General features: G+C 43.6%; 1 protein-coding gene across 2 annotated transcripts; it reads right to left on the minus strand.

Moving 5' to 3' along the window:
* Nucleotides 1-5,088: 5,088 nt before the first annotated feature.
* LOC120036205 (sodium-dependent neutral amino acid transporter B(0)AT1-like) lies at nucleotides 5,089-26,080 on the minus strand. 2 transcript variants are annotated; one of them, XM_038982686.1, is made up of 13 exons: nucleotides 25,805-26,080; nucleotides 21,594-21,734; nucleotides 20,221-20,358; nucleotides 19,832-20,013; nucleotides 19,127-19,237; nucleotides 12,978-13,090; nucleotides 12,670-12,798; nucleotides 12,340-12,496; nucleotides 12,139-12,207; nucleotides 11,003-11,138; nucleotides 10,689-10,848; nucleotides 7,927-8,089; nucleotides 5,089-5,493 (listed from the first exon to the last, which is right to left on the minus strand). In XM_038982686.1, exons 1-13 carry the CDS (start codon nucleotides 25,953-25,955, stop codon nucleotides 5,290-5,292), a joined length of 1,854 nt encoding a protein of 617 aa, XP_038838614.1. In that variant the 5' UTR covers nucleotides 25,956-26,080; the 3' UTR covers nucleotides 5,089-5,289. The 2 variants fall into 2 exon arrangements, with proteins under 2 accessions (XP_038838614.1, XP_038838613.1); XM_038982685.1 differs by having other exon boundaries at nucleotides 12,978-13,075; nucleotides 19,112-19,237.
* Nucleotides 26,081-26,241: the final 161 nt, after the last annotated feature.

Consider the following 26,241-nt stretch of genomic DNA (forward strand, 5'->3'; position numbering starts at 1 on the left):
CCTTCAGTATGAGGCAGTAGAACTGATGTACTGTCTGGTCCCCCCCCTGCCCTCTCCAGGTCTGTCTCTAGGCTGTAAGGCTATAACAGGGAGCCTTCAGTATGAGGCAGTAGAACTGATGTACTGTCTGGTCCCCCCCGCCCTCTCCAGGTCTGTCTCTAGGCTGTAAGGCTATAACAGGGAGCCTTCAGTATGAGGCAGTAGAACTGATGTACTGTCTGGTCCCCCCCGCCCTCTCCAGGTCTGTCTCTAGGCTGTAAGGCTATAACAGGGAGCCTTCAGTATGAGGCAGTAGAACTGATGTACTGTCTGGTCCCCCCCCTGCCCTCTCCAGGTCTGTCTCTAGGCTGTAAGGCTATAACAGGGAGCCTTCAGTATGAGGCAGTAGAACTGATGTACTGTCTGGTCCCCCCCGCCCTCTCCAGGTCTGTCTCTAGGCTGTAAGGCTATAACAGGGAGCCTTCAGTATGAGGCAGTAGAACTGATGTACTGTCTGGCCTTCCTCTTGGTTCTGTCCCGTCATCGCCCCGTCTACAACGGTCTCCTCGCTCCGCTACGCACACGTACGTACCCACCCAGTAGTGACATGATCAGGTTATTGATCCAGTATTGATATGATCAGGTTATTGATCCAGTATTGATATGATCAGGTTAGTGGTTATTGATCCAGTATTGATATGATCAGGTTAGTGGTTATTGATCCAGTATTGATATGATCAGGTTGGTGGTTATTGATCCAGTATTGATATGATCAGGTTGGTGGTTATTGATCCAGTATTGATATGATCAGGTTAGTGGTTATTGATCCAGTATTGACATGATCAGGTTAGTGGTTATTGATCCAGTATTGACATGATCAGGTTAGTGGTTATTGATCCAGTATTGATATGATCAGGTTAGTGGTTATTGATCCAGTATTGATATGATCAGGTTAGTGGTTATTGATCCAGTATTGATATGATCAGGTTAGTGGTTATTGATCCAGTATTGATATGATCAGGTTAGTGGTTATTGATCCAGTATTGATATGATCAGGTTAGTGGTTATTGATCCAGTATTGACATGATCAGGTTAGTGGTTATTGATCCAGTATTGACATGATCAGGTTAGTGGTTATTGATCCAGTATTGATATGATCAGGTTAGTGGTTATTGATCCAGTATTGACATGATCAGGTTAGTGGTTATTGATCCAGTATTGACATGATCAGGTTAGTGGTTATTGATCCAGTATTAACATGATCAGGTTAGTGGTTATTGATCCAGTATTGATATGATTAGGTTAGTGGTTATTGATCCAGTATTGATATGATCAGGTTAGTGGTTATTGATCCAGTATTGACATGATCAGGTTAGTGGTTATTGATCCAGTATTGACATGATTAGGTTAGTGGTTATTGATCCAGTATTGACATGATCAGGTTAGTGGTTATTGATCCAGTATTGATATGATTAGGTTAGTGGTTATTGATCCAGTATTGATATGATCAGGTTAGTGGTTATTGATCCAGTATTGATATGATCAGGTTAGTAGTTATTGATCCAGTATTGACATGATCAGGTTAGTAGTTATTGATCCAGTATTGACATGATCAGGTTAGTGGTTATTGATCCAGTATTGACATGATCAGGTTAGTGGTTACTGATCCAGTATTGACATGATCAGGTTAGTGGTTACTGATCCAGTATTGACATGATCAGGTTAGTGGTTATTGATCCAGTATTGACATGATCAGGTTAGTGGTTACTGATCCAGTAGTGATATGATCAGCTTAGTGGTTATTGATCCAGTATTGATATGACAGTGAAAGGACGGGTGTGGGCAACACAGGCCGCAGGCAGTGCAGGTCCAGAGGTGCCGACCCTTATAGTAGAGGGTCAGTAAGTGTGGAGGTGGTCATTAAGTTCACTTTTACACTTTATTATATATATAATAAAGTGTATGTTGACTGGAGAGTGATGTGGAAGGTAGAGATGGTGCTGAAAGAGCAGTGGGACAGATGTGAAACCATGTGGTTCATGTGCTCCAGAGGCATCGTCTAAGAGCGGTAGACCACTCCAGGCCACGGTGAGTTCATTTCTAAAGATTGTAACATCCCACTGGATTGGACATATTTTCTCTCAACCACTTAATGGACAACATAACTGTTTTATTTACCTGCCATAGTCAGTGGCTGTGTGTATGGGTCAGCTTTAACTGTGTTTCTCTCTGGCTCTACAGGTAAGAGGAAGCTGGAGAGAAAGCTGGAGGGTTTGAGATGGGCACGAATCAGACAAGCTGCCACACCCAAAATACCTGAAGACTTCAAGGCCATCTGGGCGTAGAGGAGAATTTCCACAACTGTGACCTCTCGCCCTCTGTTCCTTGTCCCCTCTTAACCCTATCAGTGCATCAAGACGGGGCCTGCATAGCACAGCAGGTAGGGGGGGGCTTGTACAGTTGGGTCAGAATACTGTGTGGACAATTTGTAATTTGTCCCGGTGTCAATATTTTGGTTTGGTTGTATACTAGCTCATGTTTTGATTCTGTTGTACTTTTTAAAGCAGACAGAGGGTGTGGGTCAGTGAGTGATAAGGATGAATCATAAAAAGGCTGTCTTTTTTTTTAAATGACATGTAATAAAGATTTATGTAAGATCAACAGACCCATCTCTTTCTCTGGACTTTTGCTACTGAGCACTCGATGAATCAACAGACAAAGGCAGTTAGTTCCTTTTTTAGTCAGTCGACCTCGGTACAACATACTATGGAGAGTCATGGTTTCATACTATGGAGAGTCACAGAGGGACCTAAAATCACGCCTGACGAGGCCAATGAACTCCGTTCCTCCCTGAAAGCACCACGTTACACAGGTGACGAGCGTTGAGGCTCAGATTAATACCTTCAACTATTCCACTCTTCACCGCTGTGTGAACAGGAACAATTCACACTACTAAAACAAAACAAATTGGAACACGAGACGGTCTTGCGAAACTAAACTGTCCCTTAGTGATATAGCGTGCTCACCCTCTGGACGCTGTCTGCTGGAGTTGGTATGGTCCTCCTGGTTTCCTGCTCACCAACAATGAGTTATTGTTTGAATGTCTTGGCCTGGGCTATCCGGTATCGGATGTCTTGGCCTGGGCTATCCGGTATCGGATGTCTTGGCCTGGGCTATCCGGTATCGGATGTCTTGGCCTGGGCTATCCGGTATCGGATGTCTTGGCCTGGGCTATCCGGTATCGGATGTCTTGGCCTGGGCTATCCGGTATCGGATGTCTTGGCCTGGGCTATCCGGTATCGGATGTCTTGGCCTGGGCTATCCGGTATCGGCTGTAGGTGTTGGCTCTCTCTCCCGTTGACGACGAAGGCGAAGCTGTGTGGGTTCGCGACCATGTCCAAATAAAAACAAAAACATGTTTGTTGACTGGTATGTGTGTGTTCTAATCAGTTATCAAGGGGACAGCTGGTTCCCCCTACTAGTCCAGAACAAGGGGACAGCTGGTTCCCCCTACTAGTCCAGAACAAGGGGACAGCTGGTTCCCCCTACTAGTCCAGAACAAGGGGACAGCTGGTTCCTCTACTAGTCCAGAACAAGGGGACAGCTGGTTCCCCCTACTAGTCCACGTAATCGTGAAGCATTCTTTAGGGGAACTTACTGACTTCCTCGCCCGGGGGCCCGTGACTCAGCTGTTTTTTGTTCTTTTGGTCAGAGCAAATGTCTACCTGTGTGTGCGGTGGCTGCTCACGCTCAACCCGGCTCATGTGTGCTCTGTCACCGGTTACGGGAGGCTACTCGACGACAGAGGCCATCCAGGTTCAGTGGGTACCCCCCCCCCCCCTAAGCACCGCTTGCCTCTCTTCCTCGACTTGTCGATGAAGGGTCCGGTCCCACCTCTGTGAGTCTGTCCTACGTAGACTTTCAAGACAAGGCTAGCTAACAAGCGCTGCGTAGCGTGCTAGCCAGGTTAGCTAGTTACTACTAGCTATTACTGCCAGCCGACGGTGGAGTTGCTTGGAGTAGCTCTCTTGTTTAGTGAACGTAGTGTTAAGTCACTTGGTTATTCTAAATGGACCGTGCTGCAATCAGAGGCTAGCATGCATAACATCCGTGAGAATGACGATTACTCGCTTCGCTCCAGTGGATAGCGGCCATTTTACGGGATCCTGACCAATTCTGCTCAACTTTTTTAATGCATAATGTCTCCGCCATTTCCTATGACCGAAAACGTCTTCTGGACATCAGAACAGAGATCACTAACCTCGATTTCGTTGAAGATTTCTACTTCAAGTCGACATCTCTGGACGTTCTGCTAACTCCGGAACCGGCCCTGATCCCCCGGGACTGGAAAGAGGAAGTGGCTGTGGAAAAGAGGCAGGTCGATGCGGCCTCTTAACGAGATTACATCGGCCAACAAATAGACCCGCCATTTTGTCCTCTCTGTTCCGTTGGTGAATGTGCAGTCACTGGAGAACACACTGGATGAGTTTTATCAGGAGCTGAACAACTGTATTATTCTACAGTGAGCTACAAAACTATTAGGACAGTGATACGTTTTTATTTTTGGCTCTACTCCAGCACTTTGGGATTTGAAATGACACAACGACCCGAGGTTAAAGTGCAGACTTGTCAGATTTTAATTTGAGGGTATTTTTACAGCACTTTTTTTTGTACATATGGAGTAAAACAGTCAGTGTCCCAATACTTCTGGAGCTCACTGTATGTTTCTCAAGAGTCCTGTCGATTTAACACCACAAACTGATGCTGGCACTAACACCGCACTCAACGAGCTGTATACGGCCATAAGCAAACAAGAAAATGCACATCCAAAGGTGGCGCTTCTCGTGGTCGATGATTTTTAATGCAGGCAAACTGTAATCCGTTTTCTCATTTTTACCAGCATGTCACCTGTGCACCGAGAAGTCGACAAAATTCTTGGTCATCTTTTACTCCAACCACAGAAACGCATTACAGGGCTCTCTCTCTCCCTTTAACAAATATGACCATAATTATATCCTTCAGATTCCTGTTTACAATAAAAGCTCAAACAGGAAATAGTGTCTTTTAGGGTCTAGCTCTCTCTACAACGTAGCCTTCGTTGACATAAGGATTCGGATCGTTGTGGAGACTGCCTTTAGAGTGTCTTCAGGGTCTAACTCTCTACAACGTAGCCTTCGTTGGCATAAGGATTCGGATCGTTGTGGAGACTGCCTTTAGAGTGTCTTCAGGGTCTAACTCTCTACAACGTAGCCTTCGTTGACATAAGGATTCGGATCGTTGTGGAGACTGCCTTTAGAGTGTCTTCAGGGTCTAACTCTCTACAACGTAGCCTTCGTTGACATAAGGATTCGGATCGTTGTGGAGACTGCCTTTAGAGTGTCTTCCTGACATGCAGCAGATGAGTCTGTAGATGGCCACCAGGGGGATGGAGATAACTGGTACTGAAGACAGCAGGACACAGATGGCAAACACCCAGTCTGGATACGGCAGAACCTCTGTGTCGGGGAAGTTCACCTGCACAGACAGAATTAGAATCAGAAAACGTAATTGCCTTGCAACAAATGACATCCCACAGGGCAAATCGCAATTGACACCCTATTCCCTGTAGGCTGTAGTGCACTGCTTATTAGGTGAGTACTATGTAGTCATCTGACTGGTTGTCTCTCAAACCCTAGTCCCACTTATCATGCACTACTATTGTATATATCAATGATGTCTCTTGCTGCTGGTGAGTCTCTGATCCACCTCTACACAGACGACACCATTCTGTATACTTCTGGCCCTTCTTTGGACACTGTGTTAACTGACCTCCAGACGAGCTTCAATGCCATACAACACTCCTTCCGTGGCCTCCATATGCTCTTAACTGCTAGTAAAACTAAATGCATGCTCTTCAACCGATCACTGCCCTCATCCGCCCGCCCGACTAGCATCACTACTCTGGACAGTTCTAGGTGTCTGGTTAGACTGTCTGGTTAGACTGTCTGGTTAGACTCACATTAAACATCTCCAATCCAAAATTAAATCTAGAAACGGCTTCCTATTTCGCAACACAGCATCCTTCACTCATGCTGCCAAACATACCCTCGTAAAACTGACTATCCTACCGATCTTTGACTTCGGCGATGTCATTTACAAAATAGCCTCCAACACTACTCAGAAAATTGGATGCAGTCTATCACAGTGCCATCCGTTTTCTCACCAAAGCCCCATATACAACCCACTACTGCGACCTGTATGCTCTCGTTGGCTGGCCCTCGCTTCATATTTGTCGCCAAACCCACTGGCTCCAGGTCATCTATAAGTGTTTGCTAGGTAAAGCCCCGCCTTATCTCAGCTCACTTGTCACCATAGCAACACCCACCCATAGCACGCGCTCCAGCAGGTATATTTCACTGGTCACCCCCAAAACCAACTCCTCCTTTGGCTGCCTTTCCTTACAGTTCTCTGCTGCCAATGACTGGAACGAACTGCAAAAATCACTGAAGCTGGAGTCTTATATCTCCCTCTCTAACTTTAAGCATCAACTGTCAGAGCAGCTTACCGATCATTGCACCTGTACACAGCCCATCTGTAAATAGCCCACCCAACTACCTCATCCTCATATTGTTATTTATTTTTGCTCTTTCGCACCCCAGTATCTCTACTAGCACATCATCTTCTGCACATCTATCACTCCAGTGTCAATGCTAAATTGTAATTATTTTGCCACTTTGGCCTATTTATTGCCATACCTCCCTAATCTTACTACATTTGCACACACTGTATACAGCTTTTTCTATTGTGTTATCCCATGTGTAACTGTGTTTTTGTCGCGCTACGTTGCTTTATCTTGTCCAGGTCACAGTTGTAAATGAGAACTTGTTCTCAACTGGCCTAAGACTATTGAACCTCCTAAATGACACCTACAGCTGATCTGAGCAGAGAAACGCTTCACACTACGTACAGAAATGGTGCTGAAAAAATATGGAAGTATCACGACACACAGTTCAATATTTTTTCAGGAACATTCTATCTACCGCAGGGTTTCTTCTTCCAAACCTGTCCTCGAGGACTGCCAGCCGTTCAATGTATCTCATCTATCACATCTGATTTCAACCGTAGGTGGCGCGTTTCCAATAGACTAAGCTTTCCCTCAAGTTGAATTGAATTCAACTTGTCAAAATGATATAATTACTCCTGTCTATATAAATATAATAATTAAAAACATTACACCAGAGATTTAAGCCACAGACGGTCATTATTCTACAATGTAGAAAATACTTTAATAAAATAGAAACCCTTTGGTGTGTGTGTTGTCAAAAGTTTGGACACACCTACTCTTTTACTCTTTCCAGGGTTTTTATTTGATTTATTTTACATTGTACATTCCTCGTGAAGCTGGTTGAGAGAATGCCAAGAGTGTCCAAAGCGATCATCAAGGCAAAGGGTGGCTACTTCGAAGAATCTCCATATTTGTATTTATTTTTTAACACTTTTTTGGGGGGTTACTTCATGATTCCATAGGTGTTATTTCATAGTTTTGATGTATTCACTATTATTTGTACAATGTAGAAAATAGTACAAATAAAGAAAAACCATTTGAATGAGTAGGTGTGTCCAAACTTTTGACTGGTACTGTGTATGTGTGTGTCAGAATTACTTTCCTATTGTTCCTCAAATATAGTGTATGAAATAGCATTTTGTAGCTCCGAGTCTCTACTTCTATCAAATTTAAAAAATAAAAACATTTCAAATGTTTCTACATCAGACTGAATCTAGGGGGTGAGTTATGTCTGTATAGGGGATTGGAAATGATGCAGCCAATTCCATTGATGGTTGCTTCAACCTGCAATGGTAAAGCTGATCTGAATGTAGGCTGTTCTGAGGGCAAAATGGGGGGTGCAACTCTGGGGGGGTCCCCGAGGAGAGGTTTGAAAAGGCTGCGTTAGCAGTGGTGGCTCTTACATAGTCAGGATTCCATGCTGCGTAGGTGGGATGTGTCTGGGCCTGGACGGCAACGTACGCCACCAACACCACGAACAGCATCAGAGGGCTGATGACCAACCAGCAAACCTTCCAGAAGATGTTGGGTCTATGTCCTGTCATGAACTCCAAGTCATCACTGAACCTATGGAGACAGGAAGAGGTTTTAAATCAAATTATATTTGTCACATGCACTGAGTACAGTAGACCTTACAGTGAAATGCTTACTTACAAGCCCTTAACTAACAATGCAGTTTTAAGAAAAATAAGTGTTACGTAAAAAATAAAAATAGATAACAGCAGTAAAATAACAAGCGAGGCTATATACAGGGTGTTACGGTACAGAGTCAATGTGGAGGCTATATACAGGGTGTTACGGTACAGAGTCAATGTGGAGGCTATATACAGGGGGTACCGGTACAGAGTCAATGTGGAGGCTATATACAGGGGGTATGAGTACAGAGTCAATGTGGAGGCTATATACAGGGTGTTACGGTACAGAGTCAATGTGGAGGCTATATACAGGGTGTTACGGTACAGAGTCAATGTGGAGGCTATATACAGGGTGTTACGGTACAGAGTCAATGTGGAGGTGATATACAGGGTGTTACGGTACAGAGTCAATGTGTGGAGGCTATATACAGGGTGTTACGGTACAGAGTCAATGTGGAGGCTATATACAGGGTGTTACGGTACAGAGTCAATGTGGAGGCTATATACAGGGTGTTACGGTACAGAGTCAATGTGGAGGCTATATACTTTTACATTTTAGTCATTTAGCAGACGCTCTTATCCAGAGCGACTTACAGTAGAGTGCATACATTTTATTACATTTTTTACATACTGAGACAAGGATATCCCTACCGGCCAATCCCTCCCTAACCCCTAACCCAGACGACGCTATGCCAATTGTGCGTCGCCCCACGGACCTCCCGGTTGCGGCCAGCTGCGACAGAGCCTGGGCGTGAACCCAGAGACTCTGGTGGCGCAGCTAGCACTGCGATGCAGTGCCCTAGACCACTGCGCCACCCGGGAGATATACAGGGTGTTACGGTACAGAGTCAATGTGGAGGCTATATACAGGGGGTACCGGTACAGAGTCAATGTGGAGGCTATATACAGGGTGTTACGGTACAGAGTCAATGTGGAGGCTATATACAGGGGGTACCGGTACAGAGTCAATGTGGAGGCTATATACAGGGGGTATGAGTACAGAGTCAATGTGGAGGCTATATACAGGGTGTTACGGTACAGAGTCAATGTGGAGGCTATATACAGGGTGTTACGGTACAGAGTCAATGTGGAGGCTATATACAGGGTGTTACGGTACAGAGTCAATGTGGAGGTGATATACAGGGTGTTACGGTACAGAGTCAATGTGGAGGCTATATACAGGGTATTACGGTACAGAGTCAATGTGGAGGCTATATACAGGGTGTTACGGTACAGAGTCAATGTGGAGGCTATATACAGGGTGTTACGGTACAGAGTCAATGTGTGGAAGCCCCGGTTAGTTGAGGTAATATGTAAATGTAGTTTGAATTACAGTGACTATGCATAGATAATAAACAGTAGCAGCAGTGTAAAAGAGGGGGTGGGGGGGAACGATGCAAATAGTCTGGGTAGCCATTTGATTAGATGTTCAGGAATCTTATGGCTTGGGGGTAGAAGCTGTTTAGAAGCCTTTTGGACCTAGACTTGGCGCTCCGGTACCGCTTGACCTGCAGTAGCAGAGAGAACAGTCTATGACTAGGGTGGTTGGAGTGGTTGAATTAGGGTGGTTGAATTTTTAAGGCCTTCCTCTGACACCGCCTGGTATAGAGGTCCTGGATGGCAGGAAGCTTGGCCCCAGTGATGTACTGGGCCGTACGCACTACCCTCTGTAGTGTCGGGGGCCGAGCAGTTGCCATACCAGGCAGTGATGCAAACAGTCAGGATGCTCTCGATGGTGCAGCTGTTTTGAGGATCTATGCCAAATCTTTTCAGTCTCCTGAGGGGGAATAGGCTTTCTTGCCCTCTTCACAACTGTCTTGGTGTGTTTGAACCATGATAGTCTGTTGGTGATGTGGACACCAAGGAACTTGAAGCTCTCAACCTGCTCCACTACAGCCCCATCGAGCCCCCCCAAGCCACTACAGCCCTGTCTGAGACTGTCATTACAGGCTCAGACAGAAGAAAGGAGAAAGAGATGGAAGAGGAACAGATGAAAGCGGAACGAATGCCTAAGAACTGCAGATGACTCAGGTTTAGGGTTGCAAAATTCAGGTAACTTTCCCTAAATTCCCAGAAACCCCGTTTGTAAGGTTCCCTGATTCAGAAGGGAGTAAGCAGGAAATCCAGAGTCCTCTAATCAGATTTTTTTTTTTTTATCTTGGAATTGGGAAAAGTTACTGGAATTTTGCAACCCTATGCAGGTTCTGTAACATGTAGATGATCCAGGATTAAAACTTAAATCGGTCACAAGTGGATTGTGTCGGGAATCGTAAAATGCTGAACCAAAAGATTAGGTGAACAACTGCTATATTTAAAGGTTTAACAGACCAACAACAGACATATGGGGAGACATGTTCCTCTGAGAGGTTCCTAGCAATCTGCCCAATTCTAAAGACAAGACACTGGGCACAGACGTCAATTCAACGTCTACTCCACGTTGGTTCAAAGTCATTCAACAAGTGTTTGTGCCCAGTGGGAAGACGCTCATTACAGTTCAAACCAGGACAACTATAGTATTATGAGGCTCTTACCGTCCTATTCCGTAGATGTATGCCACAGCGATGATCTCAAAGAAGGCGATGATGAGAAAAGGAACGGAGCCCACGTAACTGTTAAAGATCTCCAACCAGTAGTTCCCTGATCCCAGACAGAATATCAGAGCCATCAGGAACAATACCAGACAGATTATTGCTGGAGGGAAAAAAAGTGGGGAGTGATGGAGGGAGAGCGAGACAAGAGAAAACAAAAGACGGCGTTAAGATCGTTCCCAAAAGAACAGTTTTTCGTCACACATTGGCAATGTTGAAAGATACGGAAATCTGATCGTTTCCTTTTTGGCTTTTACCTGTGAAGAGCTCATTGGGCATCCACTTGGGCACCAGTTTGAGGTCATGAAGGGGCGTGAGGATGCCCTCCAGATTACCAAACATGGAGGACAGACCCAGACTGAACAGCATGATGAAGAAGAGCACAGCCCACACCTGGTCAAACAGACAGGAATCACATCATCAACAGCCCACACCTGGTCAATCAGACAGGAATCACATCAACAACACAGCCCACACCTGGTCAATCAGACAGGAATCACATCAACAACAGCCCACACCTGGTCAATCAGACAGGAATCACATCAGCACAGCCCACACCTGGTCAATCAGACAGGAATCACATCAAAAACAGCCCACACCTGGTCAATCAGACAGGAATCACATCAGCACAGCCCACACCTGGTCAATCAGACAGGACTCACATCAGCACAGCCCACACCTGGTCAAACAGACAGGAATCACATCAACAACAGCCCACACCTGGTCAATCAGACAGGAATCACATCAGCACAGCCCACACCTGGTCAATCAGACAGGACTCACATCAACAACACAGCCCACACCTGGTCAATCAGACAGGACTCACATCAACAACACAGCCCACACCTGGTCAAACAGACAGGAATCACATCAACAACAGCCCACACCTGGTCAATCAGACAGGAATCACATCAACAACACAGCCCACACCTGGTCAATCAGACAGGAATCACATCAACAACACAGCCCACACCTGGTCAATCAGACAGGAATCACATCAACAACACAGCCCACACCTGGTCAAACAGACAGGAATCACATCAACAACACAGCCCACACCTGGTCAATCAGACAGGAATCACATCAACAACAGCCCACACCTGGTCAACCAGACAGGAATCACATCAACAACAGCCCACACCTGGTCAATCAGACAGGACTCACATCAACAACAGCCCACACCTGGTCAATCAGACAGGACTCACATCAACAACAGCCCACACCTGGTCAATCAGACAGGAATCACATCAACAAAAGCCCACACCTGGTTAATCAGACAGGAATCTAATCAAATCCTGATGTATTTAACTGGGTTCAACACAGAGTCTCTGTATTAGAACTGTAGTTTTTTTAAAGAAGTAATAAAAAAATAAAAGAAAGAGTCAGCCCATACCTGAGAGCCAGGCATCGATATCACCGCTTCTGTGAACACGATGAACGCTAACCCAGTACCAGACGCACTCTGGAGGGAGGATGGAGAGAGAAACAAGACAACCAATTAGATTATGTTATGCAGCGAGGGTAGGTTGAATAACAAGAAAACTTGACTCAACCCATGTTTGCCCTGAGGTAGTTAAACTCCTGACTATAGTACCTGATCCAAGAAGGTTTGCAGGTCGCATGTCTTCAGGTTGAGATCGGATACTCTAGATGGATGTGTCCCATTTAAAGAGTCAAACCACTGCTCGTAGTTTTCAACCGTTATGTTCATGTCGCTAATATCAAACTCATTGGTCAGAGCTAAGATGTTACTGTAAGTTACAAGAGAAACATATTGGTCATTTGTTTTGGTTGAGTTTGCATCTGTTTTTCCAGAGGATATCAAACACACAAGGTAGAATATAAAGGTTTAACAACTTGACTGCAAACTAGTTTCATGATTTAGCAAATGTTGCCAAATAAACATCCATTTTATCACACCTACCCATTCAGACAGGTGACATAGTTGGTGTGGGCCTTGAATCCCAGGATGGCAAAGATGGGGATGGAGGCATAGATAGATGTAGCACTGTTTATAACCCCCACTAAAACAGCATCCCTTTCACAGTTATTCCTGACCAAACACACAGACAAGAAACAAAGTGAATGCAAATGATTGGTCAATGGTGGAACAGCGAAGGAGGCTTGTCAAGGGAGGTGAACGATATGTCAAATTAAAAGTCTTGGGGGACGAATGATATGCTGGACCCATAAAGGTTGATGTTACTCATAATGATTGACCATTGGGCTTACTTCTGGCTGTTGTAACTGGAGAATGAGATGAGTCCACCAAAGGCCACTGACAGAGAGAAGAAGATCTGAGTAGCAGCATCCAGCCATACCTGGGGGTTCTTCAGGATCTCCCACTGATGTGACGCACAGACAGAAACACATATTATAGGTTGGAATATATTTTTACATTATTACAAATGAGGTGGATTGTCAAGACATGTCACTTTCCATCTGTCTCTCTCTCGGTCTCTTTTTCTTTCGGTCTCTCTCACACACAAACTGAAGCCCCTGAGCCCTTTATCACCCTTTTATACGCTGATCTTAACTGGTTTTTGTACATAATATTTGCACCAGCATTTCCTGACCAGAAACAACTTTTGGACATCAGAAGAGGAATACAAAATCTTGATTTGGATGAAGAGTTCTACTTCAACGAGTCGGCAGCTGTGGATGTCCTGCTCATTCCGGACCAGGCCCTAAACCTCGGGACTCGAAAGAGGAAGAGACGGGGCAAGAGAGGCAAACGATCTGCAACCCTTGATAAAACGTCGGTGATAAACCGCCTCTACCCTCCGTTCTATTGGTGAACGTACTAATCACTGGAGAATAAACTGGATGAGCTCTGTTGGAGACTATCCTATCAACAGGACCTGAAGAACTGTAATATCCTATGTTTTTCAGAGTCGTGGCTGAACAAGGACATCAAATCAGATTTTATTGGTCACATGTTTAGCAGATGTTATTGCAGGTGTAGCGAAATGCTTGGATAATAAACAGTGCATTCAGACTCCTTCACTTTTTCCACATTTTGTTACCTTACAGCATTATCCTAAAATGGATAAAACATTTAAAAGAATCTCATCAATCTACAATGGTGGTGGTGGCAGCATCATGCTGTGGTGATGTTTTTCAGCAGCAGGGACTGTGAGACTAGTCAGAATCGAGGGAAAGAGGAGGGTAGCAAAGTACAGAGAGATCCTTGATAAAGCAGACAGGATCTCAGGACCTCAGACTGGGGTCAAGGTTCACCTTCCAACAGGACAACGACCCTAAGCACAGAGCCAAGACAATGCAGGAGTGGCTTCGGGACAAGCGTCTGAATGTCCTTGAGTGGCCCAGCCAGAGCCTGGACTTGAACCTGATCGAACATCTCTGGAGTTTTCTTCATTTTTACTATTTTCCTCATTGTACAATAATAGTAAAGACATCAAAGATAAGAAATAACACATTTGGAATCATGTAGTAACCAAAAATGTGTTAATTCTTCAAAGTAACCACCCTTTGCCTTAATGACAGCTTTGCACACTCTTGGCATTCTCTCAACCAGCTTCATTAGGTTGTCACCTGCAATAAATTTCAATTAACAGGTGTGCCTTGTTAAAAGTTAATATGTGGCATTTCTTTCCTTAATGCGTTTGAGCCAATCAGTTGCGTTGTGACAAGTTAGGGTTGGTATACAGAAAATAGCCCTATTTGGTAAAAGACAAAGTCAATATTTTGGCAAGAACAGCTCAAATAAGCAAAGAGAAACAACAGTCCATCTTTACTTTAAGACATGAAGGTCAGTCAATCCTGAAAATGTCAAGAACTTTTAAAGTTTCTTCAAGTGCAATTGCAAAAACAATTAAGCGCTATGATGAAACTGGCTCTCATGAAGCCCGCCACATGAAAGGAAGACCAAGAGTTACCTCTGCTGCAGAGGATAAGTTCATTAGAGATACCAGCCTCAGAAATTGCAGCCCAAATAAATGCTTCACAGAGTTCAAGTAACAGACACATCTCAACATCAACTGTTCAGAGGAGACTGCGTGAATCAGTCCTTCATGGTTGAATTACTGCGAAGAAACCACTACTAAAGGACACCAATAATAGGAAGAGACTTGCTTGGGCCAAGAAACATGAGCAATGGACATTAGACCGGTGGTAATCTGTCCTGATGAGTCCAAATGTGAGATTTTTGCTTCCAACCGCCGTGTCTTCTGAGACGCAGAGTAGGTGAACGGATGATATCTGCATGTGTGGGTCCCACCGTGAAGCATGGAGGAGGAGGTGTGATGGTGTGGGGGTGCTTTGCTGGCGACACTGTCTGTGATTTATTTAGAGTTAAAAGCACACTTAACCAGCATGGCTACCACAGCATTCTGCAGCGATACACCATCCGCATTCTGCGCTCAGTGGGACTATCATTTGTTTTTCAACAGGGCAATGACCTAACACACCTCCAGGCTATGTAAAGGATATTTGACCAAGAAGGAGAGTGATGGAGTGCTGCATCAGATGACCTGGCCTCCACAATCCCCTGACCTCAACCCAATTGAGATGGATTGGGATGAGTTGGACCGCAGAGTGAAGGAAAAGCAGCCAACAAGTTTGTTTAATACTTTTGATGTCTTCACTATTATTCTACAAAAACCCTTGAATGAGTAGGTGTGTCCGAACTGTTGACTGGTACTGTAGCTGTGCAGTGATGCTCCCCATCCAACCGGACAAAGCTTGAGAGGATCTGCAGAGAAGAATGGGAGAAAGTCCCCAAATACATGTGTGCCAAGCTTGTAGCGTCATACCCAAGAAGAATCGAGGCTGTAATCGCTACCAAAGGTGCCTCAACAAAGTACTGACCAGGGTCTTGACGTTACTGCAGTACGGCATCGTAACCAACTTCAGTGGGCAAAGGCTCACCTTCGATGGCCACTGGTATGCTGGAGAAGTGTGCTAAACTGTACCGGGCTGATGGCAGTGTGGGCGAGCGGTTTGCTGATGTCAATGTTGTGGACAGAGCACCCCATGGTGGGGGTTGGGTTATGGTATGGGCAGGCAGAAGTGAAAGACAACGAACACAATTGGATTTTATCGATGGCAACTTGAACGCACAGAGATACCATGATGAAATCCTGAGGCCCATTGTCGTGCCATTCATCCACCGTCATCACCTCATGTTTCAGCATGATAATGCACAGCCCCATGTCGCAAGGATCTGCACACAATTCCTGGAAGCTGAAAATGTCCCAGTTCTTCAATCGCCCACACACTCACCAGACATGTCACCCATTGAGCATGTTTGGGATGCTCTGGATCGACGTGTATGACAGCGTGTTCCAGTTCCCGCCAATATCCAGCAACTTCGCACAGCCATTGAAGAGGAGTGAGACAACATTCCACAGGCCACAATCAACAGCCTGATCAACTCTAAACGAAGGTCTCGTGCTGCATGAGGCAAATGGTGGTCACAACAGATACTGACTGGTTTTCTGATCCATGCCCCTACCTTTATTTTAAACCTACAGATGCATATCTGTATTCTCAGTCGCGAAATCCATAGATTAGGACCTAATTATATTTTTCAATTGACTAATTTCCTTATACGAACTGTTCCATTGCATTTATATTTCGGTTCAGTGTACAGTCGTGGCCAAAAGTTTGGAGAATGACACAAATATTAATTTCCACAAAGTTTGCTGCTTCAATGTCTTTAGATACTTTTTTGTCAGATGTTACTATGGAATACTGAAGTATAATTACAAGCATTTAATAAGTGTCAAAGGCTTTTATTGACAATTACATGAAGTTGATGCAAAGAGTCAATATTTGCAGTGTTGACCCTTCTTTTTCAAGACCTCTGCAATCCGCCCTGGCATGCTGTCAATTAACTTCTGGGCCACATCCTGACTGATGGCAGCCCATTCTTGCATAATCAATGCTTGGAGATTGTCAGAATTTGTGGGGTTTTGTTTGTCCACCCGCCTCTTGAGTATTGACCACAAGTTCTCAATGAGATTAAGGTCTGGGGAGTTTCCTGGCCATTGACTCAAAATATCAATGTTTGTTTCCCGAGCCACTTAGTTATCACTTTTGCCTTATTGCAAGGTGCTCCATAATGCTGGAAAAGCCATTGTTCATCACCAAACTGTTCCTGGATGGTTGGGAGAAGTTGCTCTCGGAGGATGTGTTGGTACCATTCTTTATTCATGGCTGTGTTCTTAGGCAAAATTGTGAAAAGGCAAAATTGTGAGTGAGCCCACTCCCTTGGCTGAGAAGCAACCCCATACATGAATGGTCTCAGGATGCTTTACTGTTGGCATGACACAGGACTGATGGTAGCGCTCACCTTGTCTCCTCTGGACAAGCTTTTTTCCGGATGCGCCAAACAATCGGAAAGGGGATTCATCAGAGAAAATGACTTTACCCCAGTCCTCAGCAGTCCAATCCCTGTACTTTTTGCAGAATATCAGTCTGTCCCTGATGTTTTCCTGGAGAGAAGGGGCTTCTTTGCTGCCCTTCTTGACACCAGGCCATCCTCCAAAAGTCTTCGCCTCACTGTGCATGCAGATGCACTCACACCTGCCTGCTGCCATTCCTGAGCAAGCTCTGTACTGGTGGTGCCCCGATCCCGCATCTGAATCAACTTTAGGAGACGGTCCTGGCGCTTGCTGGACTTTCTTCGGCACCCTGAAGCCTTCTTCACAACAATTGAACCGCTCTTGATGATCCGATAAATGGTTGATTTAGGTGCAATCTTTCTGGCAGCAATATCCTTGCCTGTGAAGCCCTTTTTGTGCAAAGCAATGATGACGGCACATGTTTCCTTGCAGGTAACCATCGTTGACAGAGGAAGAACAATGATTCCAAGCACCACCCTCCTTTTGAAGCTTCCAGTCTGTTATTCGAACTCAATCAGCATGACAGAGTGATCTCCAGCCTTGTCCTCGTCAACACTCACACCTGTGTTAACGAGAGAATCACTGACATAATGTCAGCTGGTCCTTTTGTGGCAGGGCTGAAATGCAGTGGAAATGTTTTTGGGGGATTCAGTACATTTGCATGCCAATTCATCTGATCACTCTTCATAACACTCTGGATTTTATGCAAATTGCCATCATACAAACTGAGGCAGCAGACTTTGTTAAAATTAATATTTGTGTCATTCTCAGAACTTTTGGCCACGACTGTAGTCGTACTGTATAGTGTAATTAACTCGTACATATCGACTCAGTACTGGTGCCTCGTGTTTATAGCCAAGTAATTGTTAATCAACAGTATTTATTCCTTGTGTTATAGTCTTTCTATTATTTCTCTCTACATTGTTGGGAAGAGCCTGTAAGTAAGCATTTTAATGTTAGTCTACACCTGTTGTGTACAAAAGCATGTGACAAAATAAATAAGATTTGAATGGCCACTTGCCGATGTGTTTGATAGTAAGCTCAAGTCTGCAAGTGTTTTTGGGCAAAATGTGAGTTGAGACGTTGCCGCACTCAACGTCCCAACTGCTATTTGTCAATATTCCGAAATTTCTTGACTAGATATGAAACATAGGCCCTCGGGCAGACACAGATAGGTAGAAAGTAGCATGACTCCATATGAAACATAGGCTCTCACACAGATAGAAAGTGAAACATTTGTAAAAGCAAAATGACATCTCTACTCCTGCACAAAATATTTGCAAGTGTTTCGGTCCCTAGTGTTTTCATCAGCTGATTTAGCTTATTGTAGCCTTATAGGCTCAGTGGCTGTAGCCTGCTTGCTAGCTAGCTAGCTTCTCTGACACAAAAAAAAGCAATGTAAATTTAGCTAAGGATGTTTGGCACTGATAAACAGCATGTGGTTTGTTACTTATTTACGATAGTATGACAGCTTGCTGACTAAGCAGTCATTTCATACTTCAGCATGTTTGCGGAGCATACAATCGCTACATTGTAACGTTGGGTCAGCTAAACGCGCAGCGCAACAGCAGAGCAGACTCTGTATTGTACTGACTCGGGGCAGAGCAGGCCGTTTGCTGCTTCATTAACGTTCATTGTGATGAAATAATGTTACTACATTAGCTTGCTAGCTAATAGAAGGAACATCGTCATTTAGTGTTCCACTAGCTGGTAAGCTTCTCTTTTGTTTCATATAAAGTGGCTGGCTCAGGCTTAGCAAGCTAATGGACACGTTTTTTTGTGTACATGATCAAACTTCAAAAATACACTAAATTCCTAATGTATGATGTACAATCGCGTGACTAAGACCTCCTATGCAAAAAAAAAAAGACGCGGTGGAGAAACTAGCGTTTGAGATTGACTCGAGTGTCCGAGTGATCAGTGTTGAGATTTAGCCAACCTCACGGACACACGGACACACAGACAGAGGCAGGCAGGCAGGCAGGCAGGCAGGCAGACAGACAGAGGACTCACGTCAGGTGTGAACAGGTAGATTAGACCTTCAGATGATCCAGGAAGGGTCAGGGCTCTCACCAGAAAGATGGTTAGTACCAGGTAGGGGAACGTTGCTGTGACGTACACAGCCTGTAATAAGACAGGTGATGAAAAGGCATATATATTGTTTTAAGCCGCTTGCACACTGCCACAACAAACTCCAACAAAGATCAACATTCTAAAGTTGGCAGATGTTGGCTACTTTTAGAATATTGTGTTGTAGAACAGCTGACAGGGCATTCAGATCTAAAAGACGTGGCTTAGAGCTGAGACCTTTTCCATGGTTTCGGTGCCGCTTTACAATCATGTGATGAACCTTTGAAACAAAGTTGCCACTTGGTTGAAGCAAACTTGTATCATGAAATACATGCATCAGAAATGGGGAACACTTTTGTTTGATTTGTCAGAGAATTATCAGCAAGCTAGGGCAACCTAACTGCAGTAAAATAGCTAGCTAGCTGTCTGCTTGGCTAAACACAGAACGTCAACACACTGTTCTCTGGCTAAACAGATCCATCTCGTCTCAAGTCTAGAGCTTAAGATTTAAATCTCGGTAACTCCAGCAGTCGATATGAGACGTTCTAAAACTAGAGCGTTCAGATGGAGCAAACTTTGTTCTAAAATTGCATGAAATCCTCTTGGCTGTTCCGAGCTTAAAAATGCAGCACACTGTCTGCCTCTCACCTTGCCGATGGTCTCGATCCCCCTGATGAAACAGATGTAAATGATAGACCAGGCGGTAGCTAAGCTGACTACCAGCCACCATTGTAGAGAGCCACTGGTCTCCATGTTAGGAGTGATGTTCAGGGTCTGACGGTACCAGAAGTAGTTGACCGGCGTGCTTTCTACACACTCCTTCACGTACCCTGGTTCAAATGATCACTTACTTTGGTCAAATTACATAATGTACACTTGCTGTTCATTCTTCAACTATGGTCCAACCTACAAACTGTGCATGGTTCCTGACAAATGAACAAATAGCTAGAATGAACTAATAATAATAATAATAATTAATTGAATTGACAGAAAATAGCGATTTTTTTACCAACTGTTGTACTCAAAGCGCTTCATACCTGTGTTGTTGTGGTTGAGGGGACATTGGCTCCAGGGCAGGGGGTCCTGGAAGGAGTTGAAGAGGTACCAGAGGACCCAGGCCACGATAGTGTTGTAGAACAGACTCACACAGAAGGACACTACCATTGAGGCTACACCTGATGGACATGGGATAGTAGATCAGAAACACCAAACAGCAGCTAGTAGAGGATGTTCCCTGTCTGGGTGTTTAGTTTTGGCCACCCACCTACTCCTGAGAAGAAGAAGAAACTGCACAATTTAATTACTCCAATGAAATAATTGATTTAACTTCACTAGGGTAGGGGCAGCATTCGGAATTTTGGATGAAATGCATGGCCAAATTAAACTGCCTGCTTCTCGAGCCCAGAAGATATGATATGCATATAACTGGTACACTTGGACAGAAAACACTCTAAAGTTTCCAAAAACTGTTAAAATAGTGTCAGTGAGTATAACCGAACTGATGTGGCAGGCGAAAACCTGAGAAAAATCCATTCAGGAAGTAGTTTTTTATTTTTTTAAGTTTTCTATTAAATGCCATAACAGTATCCATTGACTTAGGACTCAAACTGCAGTTTCTATGCCTTCCACTAGATGTCAACAGTCTTTAGAAATAGTTTCAGGCTTGTATTCTGAAAAATGAGGGAATAAGAGCATTCGGAATGACTGGACGATAAAGTGTCGCAGAGCTTTTTCATGCGCTCGACAGAGAGAGAGCAATTCTTGTTTACCTTTAAAATTTACTACGTTATTGTCCAGTTGAAATATTATCGATTATTTAGGCTAAAAACAACCTGAGGATTGACTATAAACATCGTTTGACACGTTTCCATGAACTTTACGGATACAATTTGGATTTTTTTGTCTTCTTGTTTTGACTGCGTTTGAGCCTGTGGATTACTGAAGAAAACGCGCGAACAAAACGGAGGTTTTTGTATATAAAGAGACTTTATCGAACAAAATAAACATTTATTGAGTAAATGAATGTCTGCTGAGTCAACCATATGAAGATCATCAAAGGTAAGGGATTCATTTTATCTCTATTTCTGACTCTGTTCTACTTGGCTGGTTACTGTTTGTAATGAATTGTCTAGTGGGCTATGTTCTCAAATAATCGTAAGGTATGCTTTCGCCGTAAAGCATTTTTTAAATCTGACACCGTGGTTTGTTTCACAAGACGTTCATCTTTAAACCTATGTAAAAATATGTTTTGTTTTCTGAATTTTTATAATGAGTATTTCTGTATTTGAATTTGGCGCCCAGCAGTATCACTGGCTGTTGAAGAGGTGGGGCGCTAACGTCCCACATATCCAAGAGAGGTTAACCAACGTTTCAACAGCTAAGCTGTCTTCATCAGGGTTTCATCACCTACCTACTCCTCCCAGGTAGGGTGATATGGAGTTCCAGACTCCGATGCTGCCCATACGGAGCCTCTGTCCTATAGCCAGCTCCAAGTAGAGCAGAGGCAGACCCTGAAACACCAGGGCTATCAGGTAGGGGATCAGAAACGCACCTGGAGAGAGGGGACACGGGTCAAACACCAGGGCTATCAGGTAGGGGATCAGGAACACACCTGGGGAAGGAGATGTTCAATAGATGTTCAACTAACTGTCAACAATCTAATTATCCATTAACCCTAAACTTAAACCCTGGAACCTTATAGGCTAGTTACTTACTTTTCTCATGAACACCGTACAAATTCGAATTAAATGTACACATTTCTTTCTTATGTGATATATTGGTCTCCATAGCATTTTACATTGTAATGGATTTGGATCAGGTCTGAATAAATTAATAAGGATTAGCCCCTTTTTTCAATTTTCCTGAATCTAACTGTTTGTAGCTCAGCAAGGATATGCATATTCTTGGTACCTTTTGAAAGGAAACACTTTTAAGTTTGTGGAAATCTGAATTGAATGTAGGAGAACATAACACAATAGATATGGCAAAAGAAAATACAAAGAAAAAAACAACCAATTTTTGGGGTATTTTCTTTCTACCACCATCTTTGAAATGCAACAAAGGTCCCACACATAGCAATCACTCTGGTTGTAATTCCGATGATGTTCACAAGAGGGCAACAGTGTACATGCAACGTTTCAGACGGATAACTTGAAGTATGAGCAAGCTACATGACATTTAGTGTGAAGTCAACCAGGTACATTTGGGTAAATCATTGTAAGTTCAACATTTGCAAAACACACAGTTTTCATAACTTCATAACTTTCCATATTCTTGCAATTTTTGTCCAAAAGGAAAAGGTTTGCTGTCGCACAAGGTTAGCAGCAAAATTGTGTGACAGATATGGGATTTCATACCCCCGTAAAGCCCAGCTCATTGGCTATCTAGCTAGCTTCGTTTGATCCCGATTGGTGCTTATTTGACAAAGTTACAGTCAATCAAGTGAAGACTGCCCGTGTCATCGGAGCGCCATGAAGGAGTCGCTCTCTGACCAAATTTGGTGTCCTATAAGATATGTGTCCTACTACACATATACTACACTCCTAATGATATAGTGAAGTCTAGTTACGTTCTAGGATCTCTGAGGAGTAAATAGGAATGTAATTTGACTGGTTGAAACAATGTTTAGGGTTAGATTTTCACAGATTCCTTTCTTTGCAAATTGAACGAGTGGAAATATAAAATTGATTGTGCATGTTATATGGACCTTTTTATAGATATGAAAAAGGATTTTATCTAACAAAACAACACTTCATGTTACCTCTGGGACCCTTCAAAATGATTTCAAAATGTAAGTACACATTTCACCTTCAGAGGGGAATTTATCAAACCTATCGCGGTGAAAAAATTGTTTTGTTGTTAGGAGCTCTCCTCAAACAATAGCATGGCATTTCTTAGCAGTAAAAGCTACTGTAAATTGGAGAGTGCAATTATATTTACAAGAATTTAAGCTTTCAGCCGACATAAGACACTTACAGTTGAAGTCGTTAGGTTGGAGTCAGGTTGGAGTCATTAACTTAGGTTGGAGTCATTAAATCTCGTTTTTCAACCACTCCACAAATTTCTTGACAACAAACTATAGTTTTGGCAAGTCGGTTAGGACATCTACTTTGTGCATGACACAAGTCATTTTTCCAACAATTGTTTACAGACAGATTATTTCACTTATAATTCAATGTATCACAATTCCAGTGGGTGAGAAGTTTACATACACGAAGTTGACTGTGCCTTTAAACAGCTTGGAAAATTCCATGAAATGATGTCATGGCTTTAGAAGCTTCTGATAGGCTAATTGACATAATTTGAGTCAATTGGAGGTGTACCTGTGGATGTATTTCAAGGCCTACCTTCAAACTCAGTGCCTCTTTTCTTGACATCATGGAAAAATCTAAAGAAATAAAAGTTTGGTTCATCCTTGGGAGCAAATTCCAAACGCCTGAAGGTACCACGTTCATCTGTACAAACAATAGTACGCAAGTATAAACACCATGGGACCACGCAGCCATCATTCCGCTCAGGAAGGAGACGCGTTCTGTCTCCTAGAGATGCAAATCAATCCCAGAACAGCAAAGGACCTTGTGAAGATTCTGGAGGAAACAGGTACAAAAGTATCTATATCCACAGTAAAACGAGTTCTATATCGACATAACCTGAAAGGCCACTCAGCAAGGAAGAAGCCACTGCTCCAAAACCGCCATAAAAAAAGCCAGACTACGGTTTGCAACTGCACATGGGGACAAAGATCGTACTTTTTGGAGAAATGTCCTCTGGTCTGATGAAAAACAAATACAACTGTTTGGCCATAATGACCAACGTTATGTTTGGAGGAAAAAGGGGGAGGCTTGCAAGCCGAAGAACAACATCCCAACCGTGAAGCACTGGGGTGGCAGCATCATGTTGTGGGGGTACTTTGCTGCAGGAGGGACTCGTGCACTTCACAAAATAGATGGCATCACGAGAAAGGAAAATTACCTGGATATATTGAAGTAACATCTCAAGACATCAGTCAGGAAGTTAAAGCTTGGTCGCAAATGGGTCTTCCAAATGTACAATGACCCAAGCATACTTCCAAAGTTGTGGCAAAATGGCTTAAGGACAACAAAGTCAAGGTATTGGAGTAACCATCACAAAGCCTTGACCTCAATCCTATAGAAGATTTGTGGGCAGAACTGAAAAAGTGTGTGGGAGCAAGGAGGCCTACAAACCTGACTCAGTTACACTAGCCCTGTCAGGAGGAATGGGTCAAAATTCACCCAATTTATTGTGGGAAGCTTGTGGAATGCTACCTGAAACATTTGACCCAAGTTAAACAATTTAAAGGCAACGCTACCAAACACTAATTGAGTGTATGTAAACTTCTGACCCAAATGTGATGAAAGAAATAAAAACTTAAATAAATCATTCTCTCTACTATTATTCTGACATTTCACATTCTTAAAATAAAGTGGTAATCCTAACTGACCTAAGACAGGGAATTATACTGCATTTTATCTCTGGGACTGTCAGGATGACAAATCAGAGCAAGATTACTGAATGTAAGTACATTATTTAACCTTCAGAGGTGAATGTATCAAACCAGTTAGAAGCCTGATGTTATAGGAGAGCCTATGAGAATAGAAGCCTGATGTTATAGGAGAGCCTATGAGAATAGAAGCCTGGTGTTGTAGGAGAGCCTATGAGAATAGAAGCCTGGTGTTGTGGAGAGCCTATGAGAATAGAAGCCTGATGTTATAGGAGAGCCTATGAGAATAGAAGCCTGGTGTTGTAGGAGAGCCTATGAGAATAGAAGCCTGATGTTGTAGGAGAGCCTATGAGAATAGAAGCCTGGTGTTATAGGAGAGCCTATGAGAATAGACGCCTGGTGTTGTAGGAGAGCCTATGAGAATAGAAGCCTGGTGTTGTAGGAGAGCCTATGAGAATAGAAGCCTGGTGTTATAGGAGAGCCTATGAGAATAGAAGCCTGGTGTTGTAGGAGAGCCCATGAGAATAGAAGCCTGATGTTGTAGGAGAGCCTATGAGAATAGAAGCCTGGTGTTGTAGGAGAGCCTATGAGAATAGAAGCCTGGTGTTATAGGAGAGCCTATGAGAATAGAAGCCTGGTGTTGTAGGAGAGCCCATGAGAATAGAAGCCTGGTGTTGTAGGAGAGCCTATGAGAATAGAAGCCTGGTGTTGTAGGAGAGCCTATGAGAATAGAAGCCTGGTGTTGTAGGAGAGCCTATGAGAATAGAAGCCTGGTGTTGTAGGAGAGCCTATGAGAATAGAAGCCTGGTGTTGTAGGATGGCATATCTTAGATAACACTTCTAAGCCACAATCATGCCGTTTCTGTTCATTACGTATTCAGATATATAAACCGAGTAGATAATGTTTAACTACTGTCATTCCTCTGTTTCCTCAAACATGATCTAGTTGGTCTGTGCACTACATATTGATACAACATGGACAGAAATCACAAGATTGAGGCTTGAAGGTTTTATCTAAGAGATGAATGTCCAAGATGTTAGGAGTTATCTCTCATACCATTATAAAAACATCTTCAGAGTTAAAATGTTAAATTGAGAGAAACATTAACAAAGTTGTAGGGGGAAAAATGAAAGAAAAGACATGTAAAAGGCATCTATACCCCCTCCGTAAATCTGGCAGAGGTAGGGGAAGCGCCACACGTTCCCCACTCCAACAGCGAAGCCAATGCAGGTCAGCAGGTACTCTGCCTTGTTGTTCCACTTGGGTCTCTCCTCTCTCCCCTTGTTGTCCTCCATACCCTCCTCTGGCATGCTCAGCTCTCAACAGTAGTTTAGCTCAGTAGTAGATCAACCTCTGGTTTTCAGTTTAGTCCAGTGTGTTTTAGCCCGAAGTTCTAGCACTCTGAACCAATGCTTATTCTGTAGAGGGAGCACAGTTATTCTGTTGTCCACTTGAATTCACTGGTTGGGTGTTGGTATCTTTACTCCAGTGTCTGATCTGAAACACATGGTTAATGTGTGAAGGGCGCTCTACGAGTCTCCTGTGTTTTTCCAGTGTCCACTGTAGTTTTCCAGTAAAGTGGTGTTCGGTAGGTGC

This window comes from Salvelinus namaycush, unplaced genomic scaffold, assembly GCF_016432855.1.
Source record: "Salvelinus namaycush isolate Seneca unplaced genomic scaffold, SaNama_1.0 Scaffold124, whole genome shotgun sequence".
Lineage (NCBI taxonomy): Eukaryota > Metazoa > Chordata > Actinopteri > Salmoniformes > Salmonidae > Salvelinus > Salvelinus namaycush.

What these genes read in the sequence shown, in the direction of transcription:
- LOC120036205 (XM_038982686.1), bottom strand. Translation starts at nt 25,955, where the DNA reads ATGCCAGAGGAGGGTATGGAGGACAACAAGGGGAGAGAGGAGAGACCC. An exon ending in GGATCGAGACCATCGGCAAG is followed by an intron (nt 19,238 to 19,831) that starts GTGAGAGGCAGA and finishes GTCTTATTACAG; the next exon opens with GCTGTGTACGTCACAGCAAC. An exon ending in TATGTCACCTGTCTGAATGG is followed by an intron (nt 12,497 to 12,669) that starts GTAGGTGTGATA and finishes TGTAACTTACAG; the next exon opens with TAACATCTTAGCTCTGACCA.